Below are 23,460 nucleotides of genomic sequence, written 5' to 3'. Positions count from 1 at the left end.
TGGGGGGAAGGCCTACTACTACTACTATTTAGCATTTCTATAGCGCTACAAAGCATACGCAGCGCTGCACAAACATAGAAGAAAGACAGTCCCTGCTCAAAGAGCTTACAATCTAGTAGACAAATAAAGCAAACAAATCAATTAAGGTGTAGAGGAAAGAGGAGGGTAGGTGGAGGCGAGTGGATACAAGTGGTTACGAGTCAAAAGCAATGTTAAAGAGGTGGGCTTTCAATCTAGATTTAAAGATGGTCAAGGATGGGGCAAGACGTAGGGGCTCAGGAAGTCTATTCCAGGCATAGGGTGCAGCAAGACAGAAGGAGTGAAGTCTGGAGTTGGCAGTAGCGGAGAAGGGAACAGATAAGAAGGATTTATCCAGGGAAGGGGTGTAGGGAAGGACGAGTGTGGAGAGATACTGGGGAGCAGCAGAGTGAGTACATTTATAGGTTAGTAGAAGAAGTTTGAACAGGATGCGAAAACGGATAGGGAGCCAGTGAAGCGACTTGAGGAGAGGGGTAGTATGAGTAAAGCGACCCTGGCGGAAGACGAGATGGGCAACAGAGTTTTGAACCGACTGGAGAGGGGAGAGGTGACTAAGTGGGAGGCCAGCAAGAAGCAGATTGCAGTAGTCCAAACGAGAGGACAAGGGTGTGGATGAGGGTTTTGGTAGAGTGCTCAGAAAGAAAGGGGCGGATTTTACGGATGTTGTAAAAAAAGAAACGACAGGTCTTGGCGATCTGCTGGATATGAGCAGAGAAGGAGAGAGAAGAGTCAAAGATAACCCCAAGGTTTCGAGCTGAGGAGACGGGGAGAATGAGAGAGCCATCAACAGAAATAGAAAATGGGGGGGGGGAATGAGAAATTTGGTTTTGGTCATATTTAATTTCAGGTGGCGTTGAGACATCCAGACAGCAATGTCAGACAAGCACGCTGAAACTTTGTTTTGGATGCATGGTGAGATATCAGGGGTAGAAAGAGGTAGGCCTCCTGTATGCTTATCCTCCCATACCTTTGGTGGGGAAGACTTTGCTGAAACTCAAGCAAGATCGAGGCACCATGATCCTGATCGCTCCCTTTTGGCCGCATCAGATACGGTTCCCTCTTCTTCTGGAATTGTCCTCCGAAGAACCGTGGAGATTGGAGTGTTTTCTGATCCTCATTACTCAGCACGAGGGGGCGCTTCTGCATCCCAACCTCCAGTCTCTGGCTCTCACGGCTTGAATGTTGAGGGCGTAGATTTTGCCTCCTTGGGTCTCTCCGAGGGTGTCTCCCGTGTCTTGCAAGCCTCCAGGAAAGATTCCACTAAAAAGAGTTACTCTTTTCTATGGCGGAGGTTTGCCGTCTGATGTGACAGCAAGGCCCTAGATCCGCGCTCCTGTCCTACACAGACCCTGCTTGAATACCTTCTGCACTTGTCTGAGTCTGGTCTTAAAACCAACTCTGTAAGGGTTCATCTTAGTGCGATTAGTGCATACCATTACCATGTGGAAGGTAAGCCGATCTCGGGACAGCCTCTAGTTGTTCGCTTCATGAGAGGTTTTCTTTTGTCAAAGCCCCCCATCAAACCTCCTACAGTGTCATGGGATCTCAATGTCGTTCTCACCCAGCTGATGAAACCTCCTTTCGAGCCACTGAATTCCTGCCATCTGAAGTACTTGACTTGGAAGTTCATTTTCTTGGTGGCAGTTACTTCAACTTGCAGAGTCAGTGAGCTTCAAGCCCTGGTAGCTCATGCTCCTTATACTAAATTTCATCATAACAGAGTAGTCCTCCGCACTCACCCTAAGTTCTTGCAGAAGGTGGTGTCGGAGTTCCATCTGAACCAGTCAGTTGTCTTGCCAACATTCTTTCCCCGTCCTCATACCCACCCTGCTGAACGTCAGCTGCACACATTGGACTGCAATCGAGCATTGGCCTTCTATCTGGAGCGGACACAGCCCCACAGACAGTCCGCCCAAATGTTTGTTTCTTTTGATCCCAACAGAAGGTGAGTGGCTGTCGGGAAACGCACCTTATCCAATTGGTTAGCAGATTGCATTTCCTTCACTTACGCCCTTGAGGGTCATGTCACGGCTCATAGTGTTAGAGCCATGGCAGCGTCAGTGGCCCACTTGAAGTCAGCCACTATTGAAGAGATTTGCAAGGCTGCGACGTGGTCATCTGTCCACACATTCACATCTCATTACTGCCTCAGGATATCCGACGCAGCAGTCGGTTCGGACAGTCGGTGCTGCAGAATCTGTTCGGGGTTTAGAATCCAACTCCACCCCACTAGGCCCTTTTTTATTCTGTTTCAGGCTGCACTCTCAGTTAGTTGAATAAGTTTAGGTCAATCTCCGTTATGTCCTCACCGTTGCGAGGCCCAATTGACCAATGTTTGTTGTTTTGAGTTAGCCTGGGGGCAAGGGATATCCCATTTGTGAGAACAAGCAGCCTGCTTGTCCTCGGAGAAAGCGAAAGCTACATACCTGTAGAAGGTGTTCTCCGAGGAGAGCAGGCTGATTGTTCTCACCTACCCGGCCGCCTCCCCATTGGAGTTGTATCTTCCCTTGTCTTGCTATTTACTGGACTGGCGTTCAGACGGGAAGACGGTCGCGCATGCGAGGGCTAGCAAACGCTGTTGCTAGTGAAGATCTCCGATCAGAGGGGCTGCCGTGGACGTCCCCTCATTCGTGCGAACAATCAGCCTGCTGTCCTCGGAGAATACCTTCTACAGGTATGTAGCTTTCGCTCTGGTGCCATGTGAATGGAGCAATAGCTTCAAGCATATTGGAGGTGGGAGAGATTTGTTTAGCCTATGCATGGAGAACCCTCTTTACAGGTAAGTAACCCCAGTTCCTTTGTGCAGAAGCAAGATAAGGCAGCCATGCATAGGTGACTCCCTAGATAAGGGTTCAAAGGTTACAGGAGATAGAAGTGTTCCATGCACAGAACCGTGTACCCACTTATGCTGTGGTAGTTTAAAGCTAGAAATAGTAGAGGAACTGATACAACTGAAGGCAGCATTGAAAACATGAAGAAATGGTTTATTGAAAACAGAGCATGAGAAGAACGAATGAGGCAAAACAATATAGGTCAGCCTGTATTAACAGTAGGTCTGTGGCAGCAATGGAGGCCAGTATAATGACAATGAGACCATTATAACCGTGGCTGTGTAGGTAAGAGAATAAACTAGTAGGAAAAAATATTCGAGACTATGGACAGACACTTTGTAGGATCGTCTGCCGAACCTGAAAATGTCTTCAAGTGGAATGAAGGCAGTAAGGGGCTGTGAAAGTGACATGATAATCACAGATATCTTGCAGGGAAGAGTTGCGGAGGAAAGCTGTCATGTTTGCCAATGTTCTGAGCTGGTGGGCTGAGACTGTACTTTGCAGGTTTGCCGCAGACGAGCAATAGCAGAAGGAGATGACATTGTGAGATCCAGTGGGATATAGTAATTGTGGTGACTTGCTTGCCAATGTTTGGGTTTTAAGAAAGGAAGAGTTGAGAGTTGCATCTAAGCAACAATGCCCAATTGATATAGATGGAAAGGGTCTGCTTTAGTCAGGTACGCAATCACTCATGCAGCATTGGAATGAGGTGGGAGACAGAAAGTAGAAATGATGATAGACTGCTTTAAGATGGAACTCTGAGACCACTTTGGGGGGGGGGGGGGGGGGAGGGCTTTTGGGGTGGATCCTCAGGATGGCCTGTCCTTGAATTGTATGAAAGGTGGGTAGGGTACCAAGGCATGGAGTTCGCTGATACGGCTTGTGGAGGTTATAGCAGTGAGGAAGTTTTCCAAATCCAGAATTTAAGGTCATGAGAGGAGAGGAGAGGTTCGGGGGGGGGGGGGGGGGGGGGGAGTGAATGAGGCAGGTAAGAACTATGTTAACGTCCCATGGGGTGGTACATTGTTGGGGAGGTCATAAGTTATATAATTCTGTCATGGATGGAAGTGATGATTGGTTGGTTGGAAAGCATTTTACCCTGCATGTGGTCAAGGAAAGCGGACAGCGCACAGAGTTGTATCCTGGCCAAGTTTGCTTTTAGGCCTGTCTGGGAAAGGTGTAGTAGGTACTCTAGCACTAGGTTTATGGGGCAGGAGATGCATGGAGGTTTTGTAGCACACCAGGCAGAGAAATGTTTCCATTTGAGGTGGGAAGATTTGTGGATGGTAGGTTTCCTGGCTGCTAGCAGAACCTTTTGTATTAGAACAGGGAGAGGAGATTTATTATTAGCCTTTTTTAGTTTCCAGGTGGAGAGAGGGCAAAACACTTCAAGGTTGGGGTGAAGCAGAATTTCTTGTTGCTGAGCGATAAGATTGAGCTAATGTGGTAGCCATGTGTGGTCTGACACACTAAATCTGAGCAGGAAGGGGGAACCAGAGTTGACAAGGCCAGCATGAAACAACCAGTATGATGGTGGCTATGTCCTGGTGCAGTTAATGAATCGTCTTTTAAAATCTGTGGTCTTGGAGGATAGGCATAGAGGAACATGGTGCTCTAGCTGATGGCAAAGGCATTTGGAGTAAACCTGGCATGGTGAGATTATTTGGAACAGAAGTCTTGTACTTGCCTGCCATGAGTGGGAAAGCGCGGGGTACAAAAGTAACAAAAATAAATAAATAAAATATTGTCATGAGTTGCAAAGATGTCGATCTGTGGCATTCCCAGGCCTTGAAGAGCTAATGAACTACCTGTGCATGAAGAGACCACGCGAAAGGATTGAGGTGTCAGCAGCCCGCCTCAGCAGTGGAGTTGTGATCTCCTGGAAGGTAGGTGACTTGCAAGATGGAGATGGTGTAATTCCATATTTTGATGGCCTCCACAAACAGGTTGAAAAACCCTATTCTTCCCTGCTTGTAGAGGTTGAACATAGTGGTTGGTTTGTACTAAAACTGTTTTGTTGGATAGCCATGGTCTGAACACCTGCTGGGCATAGTACACTGCTCCTGATCTCGAGGCGGTTGCTGTGTACAGTTGTTTCTTTTTATGCATCCAAGTGCCCTGGGGTTGTAGATGGGAACAGATGTGGAGGCATCTGTGGGAAGAAGCAGCTGTGCTTGCGGCTGTCTGAAAAGTTTTTTTTTTTTTTTTCCTTGTGCTAGTTGGAGTCTGTGTTTCCACCAAAGACGAGCATGTTGAATCCTATGAGAAAGGGGTTGCATAGATTCTACATAGTAGCATACATGCATGCTGAAGTTCTGTGTAGAGATGCAATCTGTAGGAGGGTGCTTATCTGCAAATTTGGAAGGAACACTTTGGAAAAAGGAGCACCTATTAACTCTGTGCTGAGTAGGCATGAGAACAGATTTGGAGTGGTTGTTTAGGAATCCCAAGAACTGCAGAAGGGAGAATGTGGTGTGAAGGGGCTCAAGATGTCTTCTGGAGAATGGTAGCGGTGATGAGCTAGTTGTCCAGGTAGGAAAATGGGCAGATTCCTAATTTCTGTAGATGGGCTGTGATGACAGCAATGGAATTGGTGAATATCCTTGGTGTAGCAGATAGGTAGAGAATGACATGGGGCTGGGGACAGGGACAGATCCCATGGGGCGGTGATGGGGACAGAGCCATTGGGACAGTGACAAAGTACAAACTTTGTCCTTGCGTCATTTCTACTTCCAAGCCTATTAATGAACTGGACTGTTATTTATGTTTCAGTAATGCAGACGATGATATAAATTTACATGGGGGAAGCCTGAACATTCCTGCTAGCAGCATATCTTCTAAGAAAAGACATCTTCTATTGCAGGAAGGACTGTAGAAGACAGTAGAGCTAGACTGAATCCTGAGATGGTTGATGACTTATTCATCCACAGATTAAAAAATCATAATAGTGCTTCATAGGGCATATTTTTCTCCCGCGAGGGCATGCAGAGCAGGTTGTATTTTACCCCTGGACATTTTAACAGGGTGGATTCGGATTCCTTGGGGTAGTAGAAGTCAGTTATCATTGGGGTTGGAAGGGTAGAGGGTGGTGGTGGGGGGGTTATTATAGCTGCTTGATATTATTTTCTATTTGTGATTTATAACAGTTTGGATTTTGCTTACACCTTTTTCAGTAGTAGCTCAAGGTGAGTTACATTCAGGTACACTGGATATTTCTCTGTCCCAGGAGGGCTCACAATCTAAGTTTGTACCTGAGGCAATGGAGGGTTAAGTTGCACAGCATATTCTTTTTATACTTTAATAAAAAGATTTAAATATAAAATCATAAATGTTTTGAGACTTCTGCAAATGAGGATGGGGTGGGGACGGAGATGGACTTTGTCCCTGTGTCATTCTCTACAGATAGGCTAAACGGCAGTAATTTTGTATAGGAAACACAAGTTGCGGATGGAAAAGCACAGGTATTTGCATTGCTTTTTTTTTTTTTGTAGGAAAAAAGGTACTGGTACTCATGTGGGGGGTCATGTATGGCTCCACCCCGTTGGAAGCCACACCCACAGTAGACACACCCCTTATACTAGCCATGGCGCATATAAACAGGCATCATTGAAAATATTATACCAGTATAGGAGAAAAAATAACAACTTGTGATTTTTTTTTCCCCCATTATAAATAATTTATGTAAGCTGTTACAGCTCCAGTATACCCAGTGCAAAATAAGATAGCAAATGTAAATTCTCAAATTGGACATATTCCAAACACTAAAATGAAAACAAAATGATTTTTCTCCCTTTGTTGTTTGATGACTTTGTTTTTCTGATCATGTTGGTCCCAGTTTCTGATTCTGCTGCTCCGTTTCCAGGGCTTCCTTTCCATTTATTTCTTTACTTTCCTCCTTTCAGCTTCATTTCTTGCCCTACGTCCATAAGTAAAAGCTGGGTCCTCCGTGGAATTGACTGGAGGAGGTATAACGTGGATCCAGCTTTTGCCTATTTTCTTCATCCATGTGCAGTTTTTCTCCTCTCGTCCCTTTCCCTCATCTCCATCCATGTGCATCTTGTTCTTTTCTCTTTCCTCCCCTCCATCCATGTCCAGCATTTTCCCTCTCTCATATACCTTGTCCATGTCCAGCATTTCTCCTCTCTTCCCTTCTCTGTATCCATATCCAGCAATAATTCTCTCGCCCCTCTCCTCCATCCATCCAGTATTTCTCCTCTCTCCTGTCTACCCCTCCATCCATCCATATCCAGCAATTCTCCTCACCTCTCTCCTGCTGTCCTCTCCATCCATGTCCATCATGTTTCCTCTCTTCCCTGCCCTCCCCTCACATCCATGTTCAATGATTCTCCCTCTCCTCCCCTCCCGCTGCCTGACTGCTTGAGAGTCCGGGCCCCCAGCACAAGCAATGCCATGCACTCAGGAAGGCCCTATTCCGCCTTATCTGGCACGTCACATATGCGTCAGAGAGGTGGTACAAACAGGGTCTCCATGAGTGGATAGGCTTGAAGGCTGAGTGTGCTGGTGCCGGCTGAGTCTTGTATTGATCGGGGACTTGGACTCTCAAGTGAGGAAACAGGAGCAGAGGGGGACTCGGGAGGTTGTGTGAATTGGGCACATTATTTGTTTTTATTTATTTGTTACTTATATGCCACATATTCTGAATGTTTATTATTCAGTTCTGTGTGGCTTACATATGTTATAAATCAGTACAAGTTAACACTGAATGCATTTTAGACGAAGAAATTGTAATTAAGGAACGACTTAAGCGATAGTGGAGAGAGGATCATAGCTGTGTTAGATATATAATGTTAATGAAGGAATTTATTAAAATGAAAGGCCTTCAAAAATTTTCACAAAGTTGGGTAGTTATCGATTGTCTAGTTTCCCTAGGGGTGGAATTCCACTATTTAGCATCTTAAGTGAAAGCGATCTCGATTTAGGGTGGATTTGTATTTGATATTTTTGTAATTAGGAAAATGTAAAAAGAGTCCCTTTTAGTTGGATTAGAGTTTTTACCTTTATATATGTTGACATTGCCCGTTGACATCTGAAAGAACAGGGGGTGCTGGGAACAGCTCTGTGAGGAGCCAGTTTGAAGAACGGAGGGTACAGTAGCCATTTTTATTTCTGGCAGCTGTTAGTGAGTCTCGGCAGTGTCAACAGCCGTACTTGTTGAGGGTTGTGCAGGGAAGCCAGAGCCACTTACTGCTGCTGGTTTAGTGGTGGAAGCAGTGGAGTTGATGAGGCTGAGCAAGCTCCGACAGGATGGAGCTTCTGTTTTTCTGTGCACATGGTAATTGCCATCTGCATTTGGAGCAGGCTACGATGTACTGTAGACCAAGGCAATGCACGTAGACATGGTAGGAGTCAGGTCCATGTTTTTGTCGCATTCAGGCTTATTTTTGAAAGAGGACGCCCATCTTTCAACTCAAATCGCAAATTGGGCGTCCTTCTCACAGGGTCGGCCAAATCGGCATAATCGAAAGCCGATTTTGGGCGTCCTCAACTGTTTTCCGTCGCGGGGACGACCAGAGTTCATGGGGGCGTGTCGGAGGTGTAGTGAAGGCGGGACTGGGGCGTGCCTAACATATGGGCGTCCTCAACCGATAATGGAAAAAAGAAGGGTGTCCCTGATGAACACTTAGACGACTTTACCTGGTCCTTTTTCTTTTTTTTTTTTCTTACGACCAAGCCACAAAAATGTGCCCTAAATGACCAGCTGACCACCGGAGGGAATCGGGGATGACCTCCCCTTACTCCCCCCGTGGTCACTAACCCCTTCCCACTCTCAAAAAAATTTTTTTTAAATATTTTTTCCAGTCTCTATGCCAGCCTCAAATATCATACCCCAGCTCCATGACAGCAGTATGCAGGTCCCTGGAGCAGTTTTATTGGGTGGAGTGCACTTCAGGCAGGCGGACCCAGGCCCCCCCCCCCCCCCCCCCCACCCCTACCTGTTACACTTGTGGTGTAAATGTGAGCCCTTCAAAACCCACCACAAACCCACTGTACTCACATGTAGGCGCCCCCCTTCACCCATAAGGGCTATGGTAGTGGTGTACAGTTGTGGGTAGTGGGTTTTGGGGGGCTCAGCACACAAGGTAAGGGAGCTATGCACCTGGGAGCAATTTCTGAAGTCCACTGCAGTGCCCCCTAGGGTGCCCGGTTGGTGTCTTGGCTTGTCAGGGGGACCAGTGCACTACGAATGCTGGCTCCTCTCACGACCAAAGGACTTGCATTTGGTCATTTCTGAGATGGGCATCCTCGGTTTCCATTATCACCAAAAATCGGGGATGACCATCTCTAAGGTCGACCTAAATTTTTCGATTTGGGCATCCCCGACCATATTATTGAAACGAAAGATGGCCGCCCATCTTGTTTTGATAATATGGGTTTCCCCGCCCCTTCGCTGGGACATCCTGCGAGGACGTCCTCAGGAAAACTTGGGTGCCCCTTTCGATTATGCCTCTCGTGGACATTTCTTGAGCCCTTTTTTGTTTTGTTCAGTTTATCTTTTGTTTTATCTTTGGAATTGTTATTAGGGGGGGGGGGGTTTCGGCGGGCGTTGATGAGGAATGGAGCAGAATCCATGTGGTCAGGCGAAGTGGATAAAACGGACTCATGCATGTGCACCAGCAGCAGTTTCTACTAGGTGGGCATGTCCAGACATTCTCAAAAGTCTTATAGACTTTCTGGGCTTTGTGGTGCAAGACCAAACTGATACCATCAAACAATGATGATGTCAATTTGTGGCTGCCTTTTCCTGCTTGTGTACGGAGAATGGGCCTGCACATCCAACCTATAATCCTTTATTTAAAATATCTTTTTAAATCTGCAAATTCTAGGTGGTGTACAAAACCAACATACATAAATAATTTTATAAACCCAAAACAAATTCAATATACTTCACAATGAACAGATATTAAAATAATCAGAGATCATATACCTGTGCAAATTAAAAAAAAAACAACACCTTAATTTGCCTCAAACTGTAAAACTGAGCTTACACTTCTAATCTCGTAAGGAGGAGTGCTCCAAACAAGGGCCCCTTCAATTTGGACCATTCTAGAGCGATGTGTGTCTAGTCTAATATGCGGGTGTCAGAAAAGCATGTCAATCACACTATGGGGCCTGCTGCAGCACATGAGGATTGTCTTTATATTGAGCCAGAAGCCCATCTTCAGCTAGGTAAGGGGAAATTTGTTTGGCACCTTCCGAAAGATTTGTTCTAAAGCCAGGGCTTCTTAACCCAGTCCTTGGGACACACCTAGCCAGTCAGTCATTGTGGTTATCCTAAAAACCTATGTATCAGATACTCTTATTTAATGCTCTGTAAGCCACATTGTGCCTGCATGAGTGGGAAAATGTGGGATATAAGTATCAAATAAATAAATAAATAAATAAATTTGCATACTCCACTGTATGCAAATCTCTCTCAAATATTCATTGTGGAAATCTTGAAAACCTGACTGGCTGGGTGTGTCCCAAAGACAGGGTTGAGAAACTCCTGTTCTAAGGAGATCCTCACAGCCACATTCCCTCTTAGAAGAGGCAGGAATGGTGACCATCTTGGCATTTTCCTCTCCTGAGGTACTAATTACTGCGGGGCCTTTACAGTACGTGGTGCCTTAGCAGAGCTCTTTCCATGGCTCCAGAAGTATCTCGGCAATCATTGATAGGGGACTCTCTTCTCCTGATTCTGTATTATTTTTTACAAAAGGCATTAAGAGGGTGATCTTTCTGTCACAGAAGGTAATGATCCTGTGGTAGACCTACTTTTTAAGAAAGATGATCAGGCTTCCATCAGAACACACACTGGCAGCTCTGTCAGGAGGGCATCAGGAAGCCTTCCAAGGTATTCCTTTAACATCCTTCAAACCAAGCCCTTTAACATCCTTCAAACCAGAGTCGGCGGAACTATGGCAAAACTTTATCCGCTGAAACAGCTTGAAGTAGATGCCTTAAGGGCTACCAATTTCACTTGAAAGTGTTACAGCTTGAAAAGGATATTCAGGACTTTAAATCAGAATCTATTCTAAAGCAGGAATTTAAGGTGGCAGCCTTTGACCTATAAGCAGCAGTTTATCGTGCTTACGTTTTGAGGGCTTGTTGTTGAGTTGAGGCTGTGCTGGGAAGGAAGATACTGACATCCCTGTAGACCCAACTTTGCTGGAAGCTGGTCTTGCTTGTGTGTCAAATGCCTTGTATGATCCAGGCAGGACCTCAGCTTGGTTTATAATCCTAACGTTTTCTGCAAGGCATCTCCTGTGGCTTAGGCATTGTTCAGTGGATACAGCATCCTAAACAAAGCTTAGTAGACTGCCCTTTTAGAGGTAAATTGCTTTTCAGAGAAGATCTCTGTTAAAGATTTGGACGAGACTAAGCCTCAAAGATTGCTGGAGAACAAAACTAAGTCTTCTACTGAGGATCAGCAAACAAGCCAAGATTTAGGGATGTGACACAATACAGGCTGGCTCGTTCCTTACTTTTCAGCATTCTTGCTAATCTTTTTTTTTTTTTTTTTTTTGAGGGAACAGGAAGAGAGGTGGGTAGGGATCAAAATTTCCAGCAGCTGGTAGGCAGCAGCGATGGAGAGTTGCAGGTTTATTCTTCAGCTGTTCAAATAGGCTGCTGCCCGGCTGGATTTAAGGGCTGGGCCCACATAATGTTGGACTAATGGGTCCTGTTACAAGTTAGAATGTTCCCACCCTGTCAAATTCATTCTTTGTCTCCTTGCCACACTCCAAGCAACATACTGCTAGATAAGAAACCTTTCAGAACCTCTGTTCCTGAGAGGGAGTGGGGTCTAGGCACTGTCAGCATGCACCTCTCCTTGCTGTCTGCTCTCGATCCGACACCTCTCTGTGCTGTCCGCTCTCCACTCAACACCTCTCCGTGCTGTCCGCTTCTGCTCACTTGCAAAAAGTAATTATTCACAGCACTATATTTATTCTGCAGAGTACTTTATTCCACAGTGGTACCAGCGGGAAAACAGTATGTTCACTGTACTACAGCTGCTGGTCTCTGTACACCTTGCTTCACTTCTCAAACACACCACAATCAACAACAGTTCAGAACAGTTCAGGCTTAGAATTCACTAACAACTTGGGATAAACCTGTGGTTCAGTCTATTCACCTCTCCTTTCTTCTACTGCCTAGGAGTTGGAGGCATTTTCACCACCCTCGCTTGTCATCCACCAGCATTCTGACAACCTCCCACAAAATGTTCAGACTGACCTCCTTCAGGTACTTAATCCCGCTAATTCCATGAAGTCAGATCTCCACTAGGCATTGTCACTTAGCGGACCCAAACCTCTGGCTTCTCTCTCTGCAGTCTCACCCATTTGCACCTTCCTTTGTCCAGAGCAAAAAAAACTCCATCTGCTCCTCCCCACTCTCCTTCATGACATTTTTGCTTTTCTCTCCTAGTTCAATCTCCTCCCACTCCATGCTCCTCCCCCTGATTATCCTCCATCTCCCAATCACCCCCTGACTCTACTACCTGCCTGGAGTTGTGGTACTGTTTCTCTTGTTCCCTCCTCCCTTGCAAGTGTTGCTGGGCTCTGTAGTTCTCTTCCCTTCTCATCAGTCTCCTACTCCCTTTTCCCCTCTGAGGGTGCTTCTCCTTTCCTCGCTTACTGTCACTATAAGCTCTTCTTTGCCTTCCTTCTACCTCCTCCTCACAGCACATACCGTATTTTTCGGACTATAAGACGCACCGGACCATAAGACGCACCTAGGTTTTCCTCCCAAATTTGGAGAAAAAAAGTGCATCTTATAGTCCGAAAAATAGGCCTCCCTCTCTCCCTCCGGTGGGAGGAAAATGTTGTGGGCGGGACCAGAGAGCTTAGAGAGAGAAGGCTGAGTGAAGAGTGACGTACACGCTGAAGCGCTGTTGCTACCGTGAGTCACACCGACGAGGTGAGGAGTTTTAAAATTCCGAGGGAGGATGCCTGTAATGGGGGGGGGGGGGGGGGGGCTACATTCGCACTATAAGACGCACCAACATTTTCCTCCCAAATTTGGGAGGAAAAAAGTGCGTCTTATAGTCCGAAAAATACGGTAATCAATTTACTTCATAGGTCCCAAAAATGCGTGTACCTTGGGTGGTGTGGCTTTAAAAAAAAATATTTTTTAATTCTAGATTGCGAGTGCATTAATAGTTTTTTTTTTTTTTTTTTTTTTTGGGGGGGGGGGGGGGTTGTTTGTCTTCTCCCCTCCCCCCGAAGATGGAAACCTTTCAAGCCATGATAGGTCTCAAATCTAGGGAAGTTTAGAATTCTCCTTTTTAAACTGCCACCATCTCCTCAGAAGTGTTTCTTACATCTTGTGATTATAGAGCAACACTTGGTTTGTTTCAGGCTTGGCTACAATTTGCAGGACATTTTCCAAGATAATGATAGTCATAGCAATCTTCCTCTGTTAGAGGGTGTAAGTTCATCCTTACTTGGATGAGTGGTACCATAAAGCAGTGCAGTCTACAGCTGGGTGATCAATTTGGTCAAAAGCAACCTCACCCCAATCACTCATGGAGACAAGATTCGACATAGCAATGGGAAGAGTTTTCCTTCCAGATCCGTGTCATAAGGTTGAGATTACTCCTTCGCATTCAACTTCCACATGCCTAAGACTACATGCAAATCTTAGGTTATACTTCAATGACCATAGCCTTAATTCCATGGGCTCAAGGCATATTTGCATCCTCTGCAGAAGTCTCTTCTGTGCTGGACCTTTTAGAAGCCAAGAAGAACATGGGCTGGTGGCTTCAATCTGGATTGGCTAATAGTGATGATAAATATCAGCCTTTTCAGTTGGAGCTCAGTGCCTGGTTTGCATAGCTCAGGGCACTTAGTCCATCAACCGTTTGGAACTGAGACCAGTACAGAAAGTCCTCCTTTCTTTCACCAGCCTTCTGATTAACAGACCAGTTGGTGGGGGGGGGGGGGTTTCAGACAATGGACAACAGTAGCATACATCAGCAAGCAGTGCGGACTCAAGGAATGTGATGGTGGCTCAGGAAATAGTCCTTTTTGGATGGGCAGAAAGTAATCTTCAACAGCTTTTGGCAGCACATATTGTGGAAGTTTGGCATACTTGAGCAGATTTAATCAAGCACTTCCTGGATCTGGGAGAATGGGAGTTAATCGGTGACAGCTTTCAACGTTTATAAGGAATTGATGGGGGCTATCCATAATGGACCTAATGCTATTAAGAAGCAATGCAAAGGTTCCTTACATCAGTGGATGCACTGCTGCAGCCTTGACCCCTTCTAGGCCTCTTGTATTTTTTTTTTCCCTGCTTTGGTCAGTGTTGGGTTCAGTTCTTTGAAAGATTACATGTCTGAAATGTGAACCAATGCAGGAGGCCTTGGTATGGGGACCTCATTCAGCTCAGTCACAAACCCCTGCTTCAGCTTTCCCAGGAATGAGGATGTTTTTCAGGAACTCACAATAAATCAAAAACCCAAAACCCATCTCCCTTGAGTCTTGTGACATGGATATTTGAAATGTCTTGCCTGAGACAATGTGATTATGCAGAATTGGGTTATTTCTGTTTTGTTCCCAGCCAGGAAGAGTTCCACCTCAGCAGGGCCACTGAGAGCTGGAGCTAGGCCCGGGACAAGGCCGCCCCCCCCCCCCCCCCCCACCCAACCCAAGGTTGCCGCCCACCCGAGATCGCCAGGCTGCCCACCCACCCGAGGTTGCGGGGCCTCCCTCCACCCGCTATCGGGCCGGGCCCTCGGAACTAACCTTAAGCCTCCTTTCACTTCGCAGCGGCAGGGCAGACCTCTCTTCCTTCCTTCCGTGCCCCGCCCTCATGGACGTTACGTTGGGCGAGGGCGGGACATGGAAGGAAGGAGCGGCCTGACCTGCTGCTGCTTGCTGCAAAGTGAAAGGAGGTTTAAGGTTAGTTCTGGGAGTGACAGAGGGCGGGCCCCCCCCTGGAGGCCCGGGACTTTTGTCCCCCGTCCCCCCCCCCCCCCCCCCCCCCCGGCAGCCCTGCACCTCAGTATAGCCTACACCGGTATGAAAAAGAAAGGGCCTTGCATCCCTTTCGAGCTTCCATACTTTGTTTTGGCTTTTCTTAATGAAGATCACAACAAAGTTTGACAGTAAGTTCCCTAAAATTGCAGGTGGCAGCTTTGCTTTTGTTTTTTTTGGCGCTGAATAGGAAGGGCTTCCTTGACAACTCCATCCAGATAATAGTATTTGGGGTTTTTAATTTTTTTTTGTTAAGGGAGCAATGCAAGCAAGGCCTCTGCTACAGGCTACTTGTCCTGAGTGGAATCTCAATTTGGGTTTCAATGCCCAACCACCCTTTGAGTCTTTTAAAGAAAGCTACTGTTAACGATATCACTTTGAAAACAGTATTTCTACTACTACTACTACTTAACATTTCTAGAGCGCTACTCCTAGCTAGTTCTCTGGCCCACAATTGATTGCTATAGAACAATGCTTGTAACCCAGAAATTCTAAGATTTACAGAGGTAGGGGTCTTTTTACATACAGTTTATTCCTTTCATGTTAACTAATTTCTTAGCCTGCTTTTTCCCTAAAAAAAAAAAAGAAAGAAATTGTGATAGAGAGGCTCTCTTTCTTTAGTTCAAGTAATGAATTTCATAGATCAGATAAATTGCTGGTATGGATTAGGAAAGATAAGGCAGAGCCTACATGGCTGTGAAGAGTAGCTTTGACCTTTTTGTTTCCTCAACCTTTTTCTTTGGTTGTTGCCTGCTCCCATGAAGGCACTTGTTCCCCTCTCAAGAGTTGTCTGGCTTCTCTTCTCTTTCTTCCCCTCTTCCCCCAAGTACTTGCAACAGCTGGTCCTAGCCTTTCGGCAGAGAAATTCTAAGATCTCTTTTTATACATGGGGCTAAAGCCAAGTACACTCATGCAGTAGCCAAATAATCAACCCTCTCAGCGCCTCCTTACCTTTTCTATTGGATCCAGAGTGCATACACACTCACCTACCATCTACTGGAGCCTGAGAAGTACTGGCTAACTGTGGACTACACAGGACCTTCTATAGGGTGAAGGCATTGAACCTGTAGCTGGTCCTAAGTCGCCATCTGCTAGTAGGACAGTGAATACCCACACATCTGCATTGATTGGGGAGGATAAATAGATTTCCTTATCCTAACCATCAATTCTGCTGTACTCTGGCAATGATTTCTAGGGTGATTAATTCTGACAAAGCAAAGTCTTTGCCTGAATAGGACACATGTGCACTGCCCCCCCCCCCCCCCCACCTGCAACAGCTGGTCCTAGCCTTTCATTAGAGGAATTCTCTTTTTGTTCAGGAGGCTAAAGCCAAACACACTCATGCAGTAGCCAAATATTCAACCCTCTCAGGGCCTCCTTTTCTATGCCAGATCAGAGCCAGCGTGCATACAACCTCACCTACTATCTGCTGGAGACAGAGAAGTATTGGCTGACTGTGGACTACACAGGACCTTCTATGGGGTGAAGGTATTGAACCTGTAGCTGGTTCTAAGTCTCCATCTGCTAGTTGGACAGTGAACATCCTCACGTCTGGATTGATCGAAGGGGGGGGGGGGGGGGAGATAAATAGAATTCCTTATCCTAACAATCATTCTGCTGTAGTCTGGCAATGACTGCTTTGTCAGAATTCATCACTCTAGAAAAGTCTTTGATGACTGCCTGAATAGAACATGATGGGTGCACTGTCTGCCATATTAAACCTCTCCAAAAAAAAAAAAAGCTAATGGGCTTAAATAGATTTGATATCAAGTTACACCTTTTTCCTCTTCTGTTTTCTCTCATTTTTAGAAACAGACAACACAAACTGAGCATAAATAGATTTGATATCAAGTTACACCTTTTTCCTCCCTTCAGTCCTGTTTTCTTTCATTTTTAGAAACAGACAACGCAAACTGGGCACAAAACTCCAGTGAGCTAAGCAGCAGCATGCAGGACAAACCAGAATCCACGATTTAATGGAGGAGGACAAGAACCAAGACGATACGGAGCTGGGCATGGCAAAGAATCTTTCAGCTGATGGACCAAAGGACTAGGCAGGGAGGAGTGCTGGCCAGCTTGCAAGCACATGTCCATGTGGGCAGGAGACAGCTAGTTTACCAATACACGCATGTTCTTAGCGGAAGTGTCTGACATGGGGTGGCAGAACCTGATGCAGGGGCCAACAAAAAAAAATGTGAAATCTTCACTGCATGACCTCTAATTACAATTTTTTTTTTAATTTTTAGCAGAGCTTAAGTTTGCTTGGTCTTTGGCACCTTGAGTGTGTGGTTTGGATGTAGTTGATGAATTTTCTGCTAATTTTGCTTTTAGGATTCTTTAAGGTAGTTGGGAGACTGGAAACAATTCCAGTTGCACTTGCTAGGCCGTCCTTGAAATCCTTTGCACACTTGCTTTAACACTTTAAAAATAAAAACCCTTATCTGCTGCCTGATCTATATTACATGGCCTGAATGAGGGAAGCAGAAAGACTTTGTGTTTTTTTTTTTTTTAATGTCTGATGTAATTTGGACATGGATCATACTATTCAGTTAAGGTAGCAGTCTGAGGTGGAGGCATAAGCTGCCCTGAGTTATCCCTGAAGCCCTGGGTGTGGGATGTAGGCTGTAGTACTGACAAGTTGAGGGTAAACAATATGCTCGTGGCTGTGAGAGTCACTAAGTGCTGTAGTGAGAACACATTCCTGGGGAGTAGCAGTGAGAAGTGCATTCAAAGAATGTATAGGACCAAGTGGAAATAGTAGATGTCCCCAGGACCTATGCTGTACTACTGAGTGACACTGTGTATGGATGGGTCTGAGAGATGCCCTAAAGGAGGGTTGCTGTAATAGAGGCATGGTGGGGGAGATGGTTCTTTGTTGCTTCCTTCGTATGAGAAAAAAGGACTTTGCTTTCAATTTCTTGTCTTTTTTTTTTTTCTGACAATTCAGTTGCCTTGAAAAAAGTCTTTATTCTGAAATAAAATGTTTGACCCCCCCCCCCCCCCCTTTCATCCCCCAAGTGTTGTCTTGTGCTGCTGCAGGTCCTTTTACATGTGGTACATAATTTTGTTTCTATAGACTCCTTTGATTATGTGCAGGCTTTTTTAACAGCTGCTAATTTTACAGAGGGACTACTATCATCCATGTGTATTACAGGTTAGGCTGTTCCATGTCTCTAGACAGGTGTGTGTGTTTTGTTGTTTTCTCTCTCTCTTCTTATGGTTTAGACACAGGGCTTCCAAGCTCTATACAACCACTACATCATTCCACCTGTAGTTGTGTGCTTGTTCTTTGCTGTAGTCCTTTTGATATTTATTAAAAATTGAACATTGAATAATGCTGTTTAAGATGCAACATGCACAATGATTGCCTTAATTAGAACTTTTTTTCCCCAGCTTGGGTATTAAAAAAAAAAAAAAATCCAAGTCTGAAAATACAACCAACTTTGTCTCTTATGTGTGGTGGTTTAATTTATGATGTCATCCTTTGGTTTGTTTTATTGACTTGCTAATCACAAAGTGCATTAAAGAATAAAAAGAAACCACCACAAACACATGTGCAAAGGCACTATATGTCTAATCAAAAATAATTGCTCCAACTGTGGCTGGTAGTCCTGTCAAGCATATTCAATCTGAGGGCCAAAGAGCTATGCCAAGACTGTTACCTTTGCATAACAGTTTCCCCCAAACCAGGCTTATAGAAACAGCCTTTATTAAGTAAGGTCATTTTCACAATTCTTGTGCAATTAAACACAATCTATATGGTTGTCTTGATAAGCTTGTACAAGTTAGGGTTTTTTTTTTCCTTCAAACAAACAAATTTATTCTACACACACTGTTGTACTGCCTTCTGTACCCCCCCCCCCCCCCCCAAAAAAAAAAAAAATATATATATATTTCACATTGCAACATACCTTTCACCCTTAAGCTACAGAGCTTTGTGATGCTCACATGGCCAGAGTAGGGCGGGTGGGAACCCAGGTCAATACAGGGGCAGTGCTTTCAAGTCTGGTTTGGTAGGCCTAGCTACAGCAATTACCTCTGCTGTAACTGGTAGCAGTCCATTAGTATGTCTTCAACCCACAGCACAACCTTCAGGTAAACATTTAAAATAAATGCAAACTACTACAAAGGGAGCACAATTTAATATTCAGCCCATGTAATAAAATTTTCAAAGTGTGCCATCCTAGAGCTGGGAAGCAGGAGATAAGGAAGGTGGAGATTTGGCAGACCAACATATCAAGAATTAGAGACAAATAGCTTGTCTCCCTGCCACAAGGCTATCCCACCCCTTTGCTAAAAATATATTCTTTTTTTCCTTCCTTTGTTGGCCCTGGATGATATTTCCTATACAAACCTGCCCATGTAAAGAGATGCAGGCTTAGTCTCCAGGGTAGTACATTGGTTTATGTATCCTGTCCTGTCCTGAGGCAGTAGCTTTTCAACACTATTATTAAATAGTTCCTTGGCTCAGGCTTAGACCAAATTCCTTCTATGCTATTGGACAGCAAGATGAAGGGACGTGTCATCTGCACACCAGTAGGGTTCTACTTAAGGAACCAAGGGTTGGAGGAGTACATGTGGCTTTTCCATGGCCAAGTGCTATCCTCTAACCTTGTAACTGTAAAAGTACTTTTGTGTTAGAGTTTAGATTTAGGGGTACACTGAATGAGGTTCTGCATATCTAATAGTGCTTGTTCCAGGTAGTGTGCAAGCCGTGCTGCATTGGTGTCTGCATAGCTGTTGAAGGCAGAGACAGAAAAGTTGATATGGTCATCCATGGGATTGTAGCACACACCATACCCATCTGGGACCACTGGGCCAAAGCACATCACACAATCAGTCTTTGATGGAACCTAAGATGTAAGACAGATATTAAAATGTTGCAGGCAATGCTGTGAAGGTCGGCTTTGACACATTATCAGAGCATAGATGAATAATAATTGTGGATATAGAGGGTTACCACTTCACCCACCCTTTTCTAACTACATACAGGGTGTTAATTTGATAATAGTACCTCTTCTAGGACTGCCCTGTCTCACTTGCTGCATATACCTTTTTGATGATCTGCTATCTAAAAACTACAATTCAAAATCCAGCAAATTAAGATTTTTGTTTCAATGATCTACACAACTGGGTCAATAGTGAGTCTGTCAATAACTAGCCACAGTGTTTAAAAATGCACACATTGAGAGAGGGGGGGGGGGGGGGTCACATAGTACCATGCTTGGGAGCAGACCCTGATACTCCTGCACCAGTCCTTCAATCATAGCTGTTAATCTGCTCCAACAGCAATTTGTTTTAGGTTGTAGGGCTGCTGTAGCAAAGAGGAATAGTTAGAGTTGAGTTATTTGGTGGCTAGAACTGTTTGTTATGGGGGCAAAACCTCCCTGCAGGGATAAAGAGTGGCAGCAGGACCTAGAAGGCAAGGTGGCAGAGTGGTTGGGACCGCTGACCCCATCTTCTGTTCAGCTTGGACAGCAGACATAACAGATGAGTTTACGGCTGCAGTGGACAAAAAGCTGCCAAATAGTTTTGCTAGGGCTGAGGTGGCCCACGAAAGACTGGATAGCTATGGTGTCAAGTTAGACCAATAAAGAGTAGTTACTTACCTGTAACAGGTGTTCTCCGAAGACAGCAGGCTGCATATTCTCACAAGTGGGTGACGCCACGTCGGCCCCGGAGGATTTTAAAGCAAAATCTCAAAATCTCTTTACGGCGTTCCGTCGCGCGAGCGATCGTACTGCGCATGTGCGCACACCTATTCCCGCTCGCCGAGCGGACACGCCCCTCAGTTATATCCAAAAGATGGAGGAGACAACTCCAAAAGGGGAAGGTGGGAGGGTTTGTGAGAATATGCAGCCTGCTGTCTTCGGAGAACACCTGTTACAGGTAAGTAACTACTCTTTCTCCAAAGACAAGCAGGCTGATATTCTCACAAGTGGGGTATCCCAAGCTTTCAGGCTTACACAACAAACAGTGGTCAATAGAGTCTCGCAACGGCGAGGCCAGAATAAACATTGACCCGAAATATCAAAATGAGTGTAGCCTGGAACAGAACAAACATGGGCTTAGGAGGGTTGGAGTTGGATTCTAAACCCCAAAGAAGTTCTGCAGCCCCGACTGCCCAAAACCGACTGACGCGTCGGCTATTCTGCTGAAGGCAGTAGTGAGATGTGAATGTGTGGACTGATGACCACGCCACAGCTTTGCAGATCCCTTCAATAGTGACTGATTTTAGATTAGTCACCGATTCAGCCATGGCTCTAATTTTGTGAGCCGTGACATGGCCTTCTAGAGTCAGTCCAGCTTGGACAAAAATGAAGGAGATGCAATCTGCCAGTTAAGAAGAAATGATGCGGTTTCCGACAGCAACTGGCATTAAAAGAAATAAACAACTGGGCGGACCTTCCGAGGGAGCTCGTCTGCTCCACGCAAAAAGTGCGCAGCTTGCTTTCGCCAGGGCTTGTAAGATGAGGGAGAAAGCATGTTGGCAAGACAATTGACTGGATCAGATGGTACTCTGATACCAGCGCCAGTAAGAACATTGGCTGCATGCGGAGAACTACTCTGTTAAGATGAGAAGTAAGGTAAGGAGCTTGAGCTACTAGAGTCTGAAGCTCACCGACCTTTCGAGTTGAAGGAACAGCCACCAAGGAGAATGACCTTCCAGGTCCAATACTTCAGATGACAGGAATCCAGTGGCCCGAATTGAGCTTGCAGCAGCTGGATGAAAACGACATTGAGACTCCAAGATACTGAATAAGGAGTGATAGGGGCTCTGACCGAAGCATAAGAGCCAACTTGAAAAATTATTGTGGGTGCTAAGCCCAACAGAAATAATCCCCCTTAGATACAGACAAGGAATTCTCTCAATACTGTGGGAGAAGTAAACGTCATGAAGTGGACAGCTGAAGGCTGACGTTGTACACGTTGATGATAAGCTCTTATTGCACGAAGATGAATACAGACCGAGTTGGTCTTGAGACCAGATTCAGACAGGTGTGGAAAGAACTCAAGCAAGGTCTGTATAAGACTAGAGGCAGGATCTAGGACCTCGCTGTCACACCAGACGGCAAACCTCTTCCATGAAAAGAATAACACCTCTTTGTGAAATCTTTTTCTGGAAGCAGGCAAGAGTCGGGAGACACTCTTCTGGAAAAGTCAACGAAACCTACACTCTGAACATCCAGACCGTGTGAGCCATAGATTGGAGGTTGGGATGTAGAAGTGCCCCCTCGTTCTGCGTAATGAGAGCTGGAAAACATTTCAACTCCAGAAGAAGAGGGAATCGTATCTGACGTAGCTAGAAAGGAGCAATCAGAATCATGGCTCCACAATCTTGCTTGAGAATCAGCAAAGTCTTTTCCATCAGATGTATGGTAGGATATGCATACAGAAAACTTGTCCTCCAAAGAAGGAGAAAGGCATCCGATGGTAGTCTGTCGTGAGCCTGCAGCCTGGAACAGAACTGAGGGACTTTGTGATTGAACTAAGTTGCTCAGCCTGTCGGCCAGACTGCTGTTTACGCCAATTAGATAAATGGCTTGGAGAAACCAAGCCGCGTTGGCGAGCCCACCGCTACATCTGCATGGCATCTTGACTCAGAGGACAAGATCCAGTACTCCTTTGTTATCGAGTACATCACAACCCGATTGTGTGGTTGATTAAAATAATTAGGTTGGATAGTCAGGAGGGATGCAACCTTCGTCAGCAGCTTTTGACTGAGTAAGGTGGACTGGACACCTCAGAATTAAAATGGAGAGAATTAACCACCTCTGAGGGGAATTCCGAAGACTGGCGAACAGTTGGGTTACATCCTCTAGATGTGCAAAAGTGTCAAGGGAGTGACGTGAACTGTGGAAGCCATGTGTCTAGAAGTCTCAATATTACTGTGCTGTAATCTGTTGAGACGGGCAATCAACGTGGTAAGGGAACACTTGCACTCCCAGTCCATGAAGATACGCTGCAACAACAGCTAGGCACTAGGAAAAACATACTCTGGACGCAAAGTGAGTAGAAGTATCTTGTAAGTCCAGAGAGCATAACCATTCGTTTTCCTGAAGTATGGGAAGAAGGATGCCCAGGGAAATCATCCTGAACGAAATCTGTTGAGGCCCCTTATGTCTATGATGGGACGGAACCCACAAGGAAGGACCTGGGATAGAAACTCAATCCTTCTTACCCTTGTGGAACAGGCTCGACTGCATTGGTACTGAGAAAGGCAGAGAGTTTCTCTGCAAGTACTCACTGTTGATGGAAGCTAAAGGATTAAACTTCCAATGAACAATGTGGAGGGTTTGATTCCAGACTGAGAATGTATCCTAACCGGACTATTTGAAAAAAACCCCCGGTTGGAGGATATAGAAGTCACCTGTGGTGGAGAAAATTTGAACTTCCCCCCGACAGGCAGATTGGCCGGTACGGACATTTGTTGCCCCTCTCTGGTTCCTGCGGAATAGCTGCAGGAGCCTGATTAGGTGCACGCCGCTGACTAGAACGAGCGTGCTGATCTCTTTAAAGAAGTTCCGAGATGAGGAAGTGTATGCACAGCATATCAACAATTTTCTGCTGAGTCTCCTCCTCCAGGTGAGAGGCACACAGTCATGAGA

At 45.5% G+C, this 23,460-nt stretch overlaps 2 protein-coding genes across 3 annotated transcripts in view; one reads left to right on the top strand and one right to left on the bottom strand.

Annotated features, from left to right (window-relative positions):
• The window catches only part of DOLPP1 (dolichyldiphosphatase 1), a 52,545-nt gene extending 33,828 nt beyond the window's left edge, over window positions 1-18,717 (top strand). For both annotated transcript variants that reach the window (XM_030207861.1, XM_030207860.1), the window contains one exon: window positions 16,749-18,717. In XM_030207861.1, the coding sequence (XP_030063721.1) occupies window positions 16,749-16,785 (37 nt within the window). In that variant the 3' untranslated portion in view covers window positions 16,786-18,717. The remainder of the gene's footprint in view (window positions 1-16,748) is intronic.
• Window positions 18,053-23,460, bottom strand: part of CRAT (carnitine O-acetyltransferase) — a 123,454-nt gene continuing 118,046 nt past the window's right edge. Inside the window, exon 13 of the mRNA XM_030206841.1 lies at window positions 18,053-19,704. Within this exon, the coding sequence (XP_030062701.1) occupies window positions 19,489-19,704 (216 nt within the window). The 3' untranslated portion in view covers window positions 18,053-19,488. The remainder of the gene's footprint in view (window positions 19,705-23,460) is intronic.

The sequence above is a fragment of the Microcaecilia unicolor genome, chromosome 6, assembly GCF_901765095.1.
Source record: "Microcaecilia unicolor chromosome 6, aMicUni1.1, whole genome shotgun sequence".
In the NCBI taxonomy this organism is placed as follows: Eukaryota; Metazoa; Chordata; class Amphibia; order Gymnophiona; family Siphonopidae; genus Microcaecilia; species Microcaecilia unicolor.
This window is presented reverse-complemented; position numbering and strand designations above follow the sequence as displayed.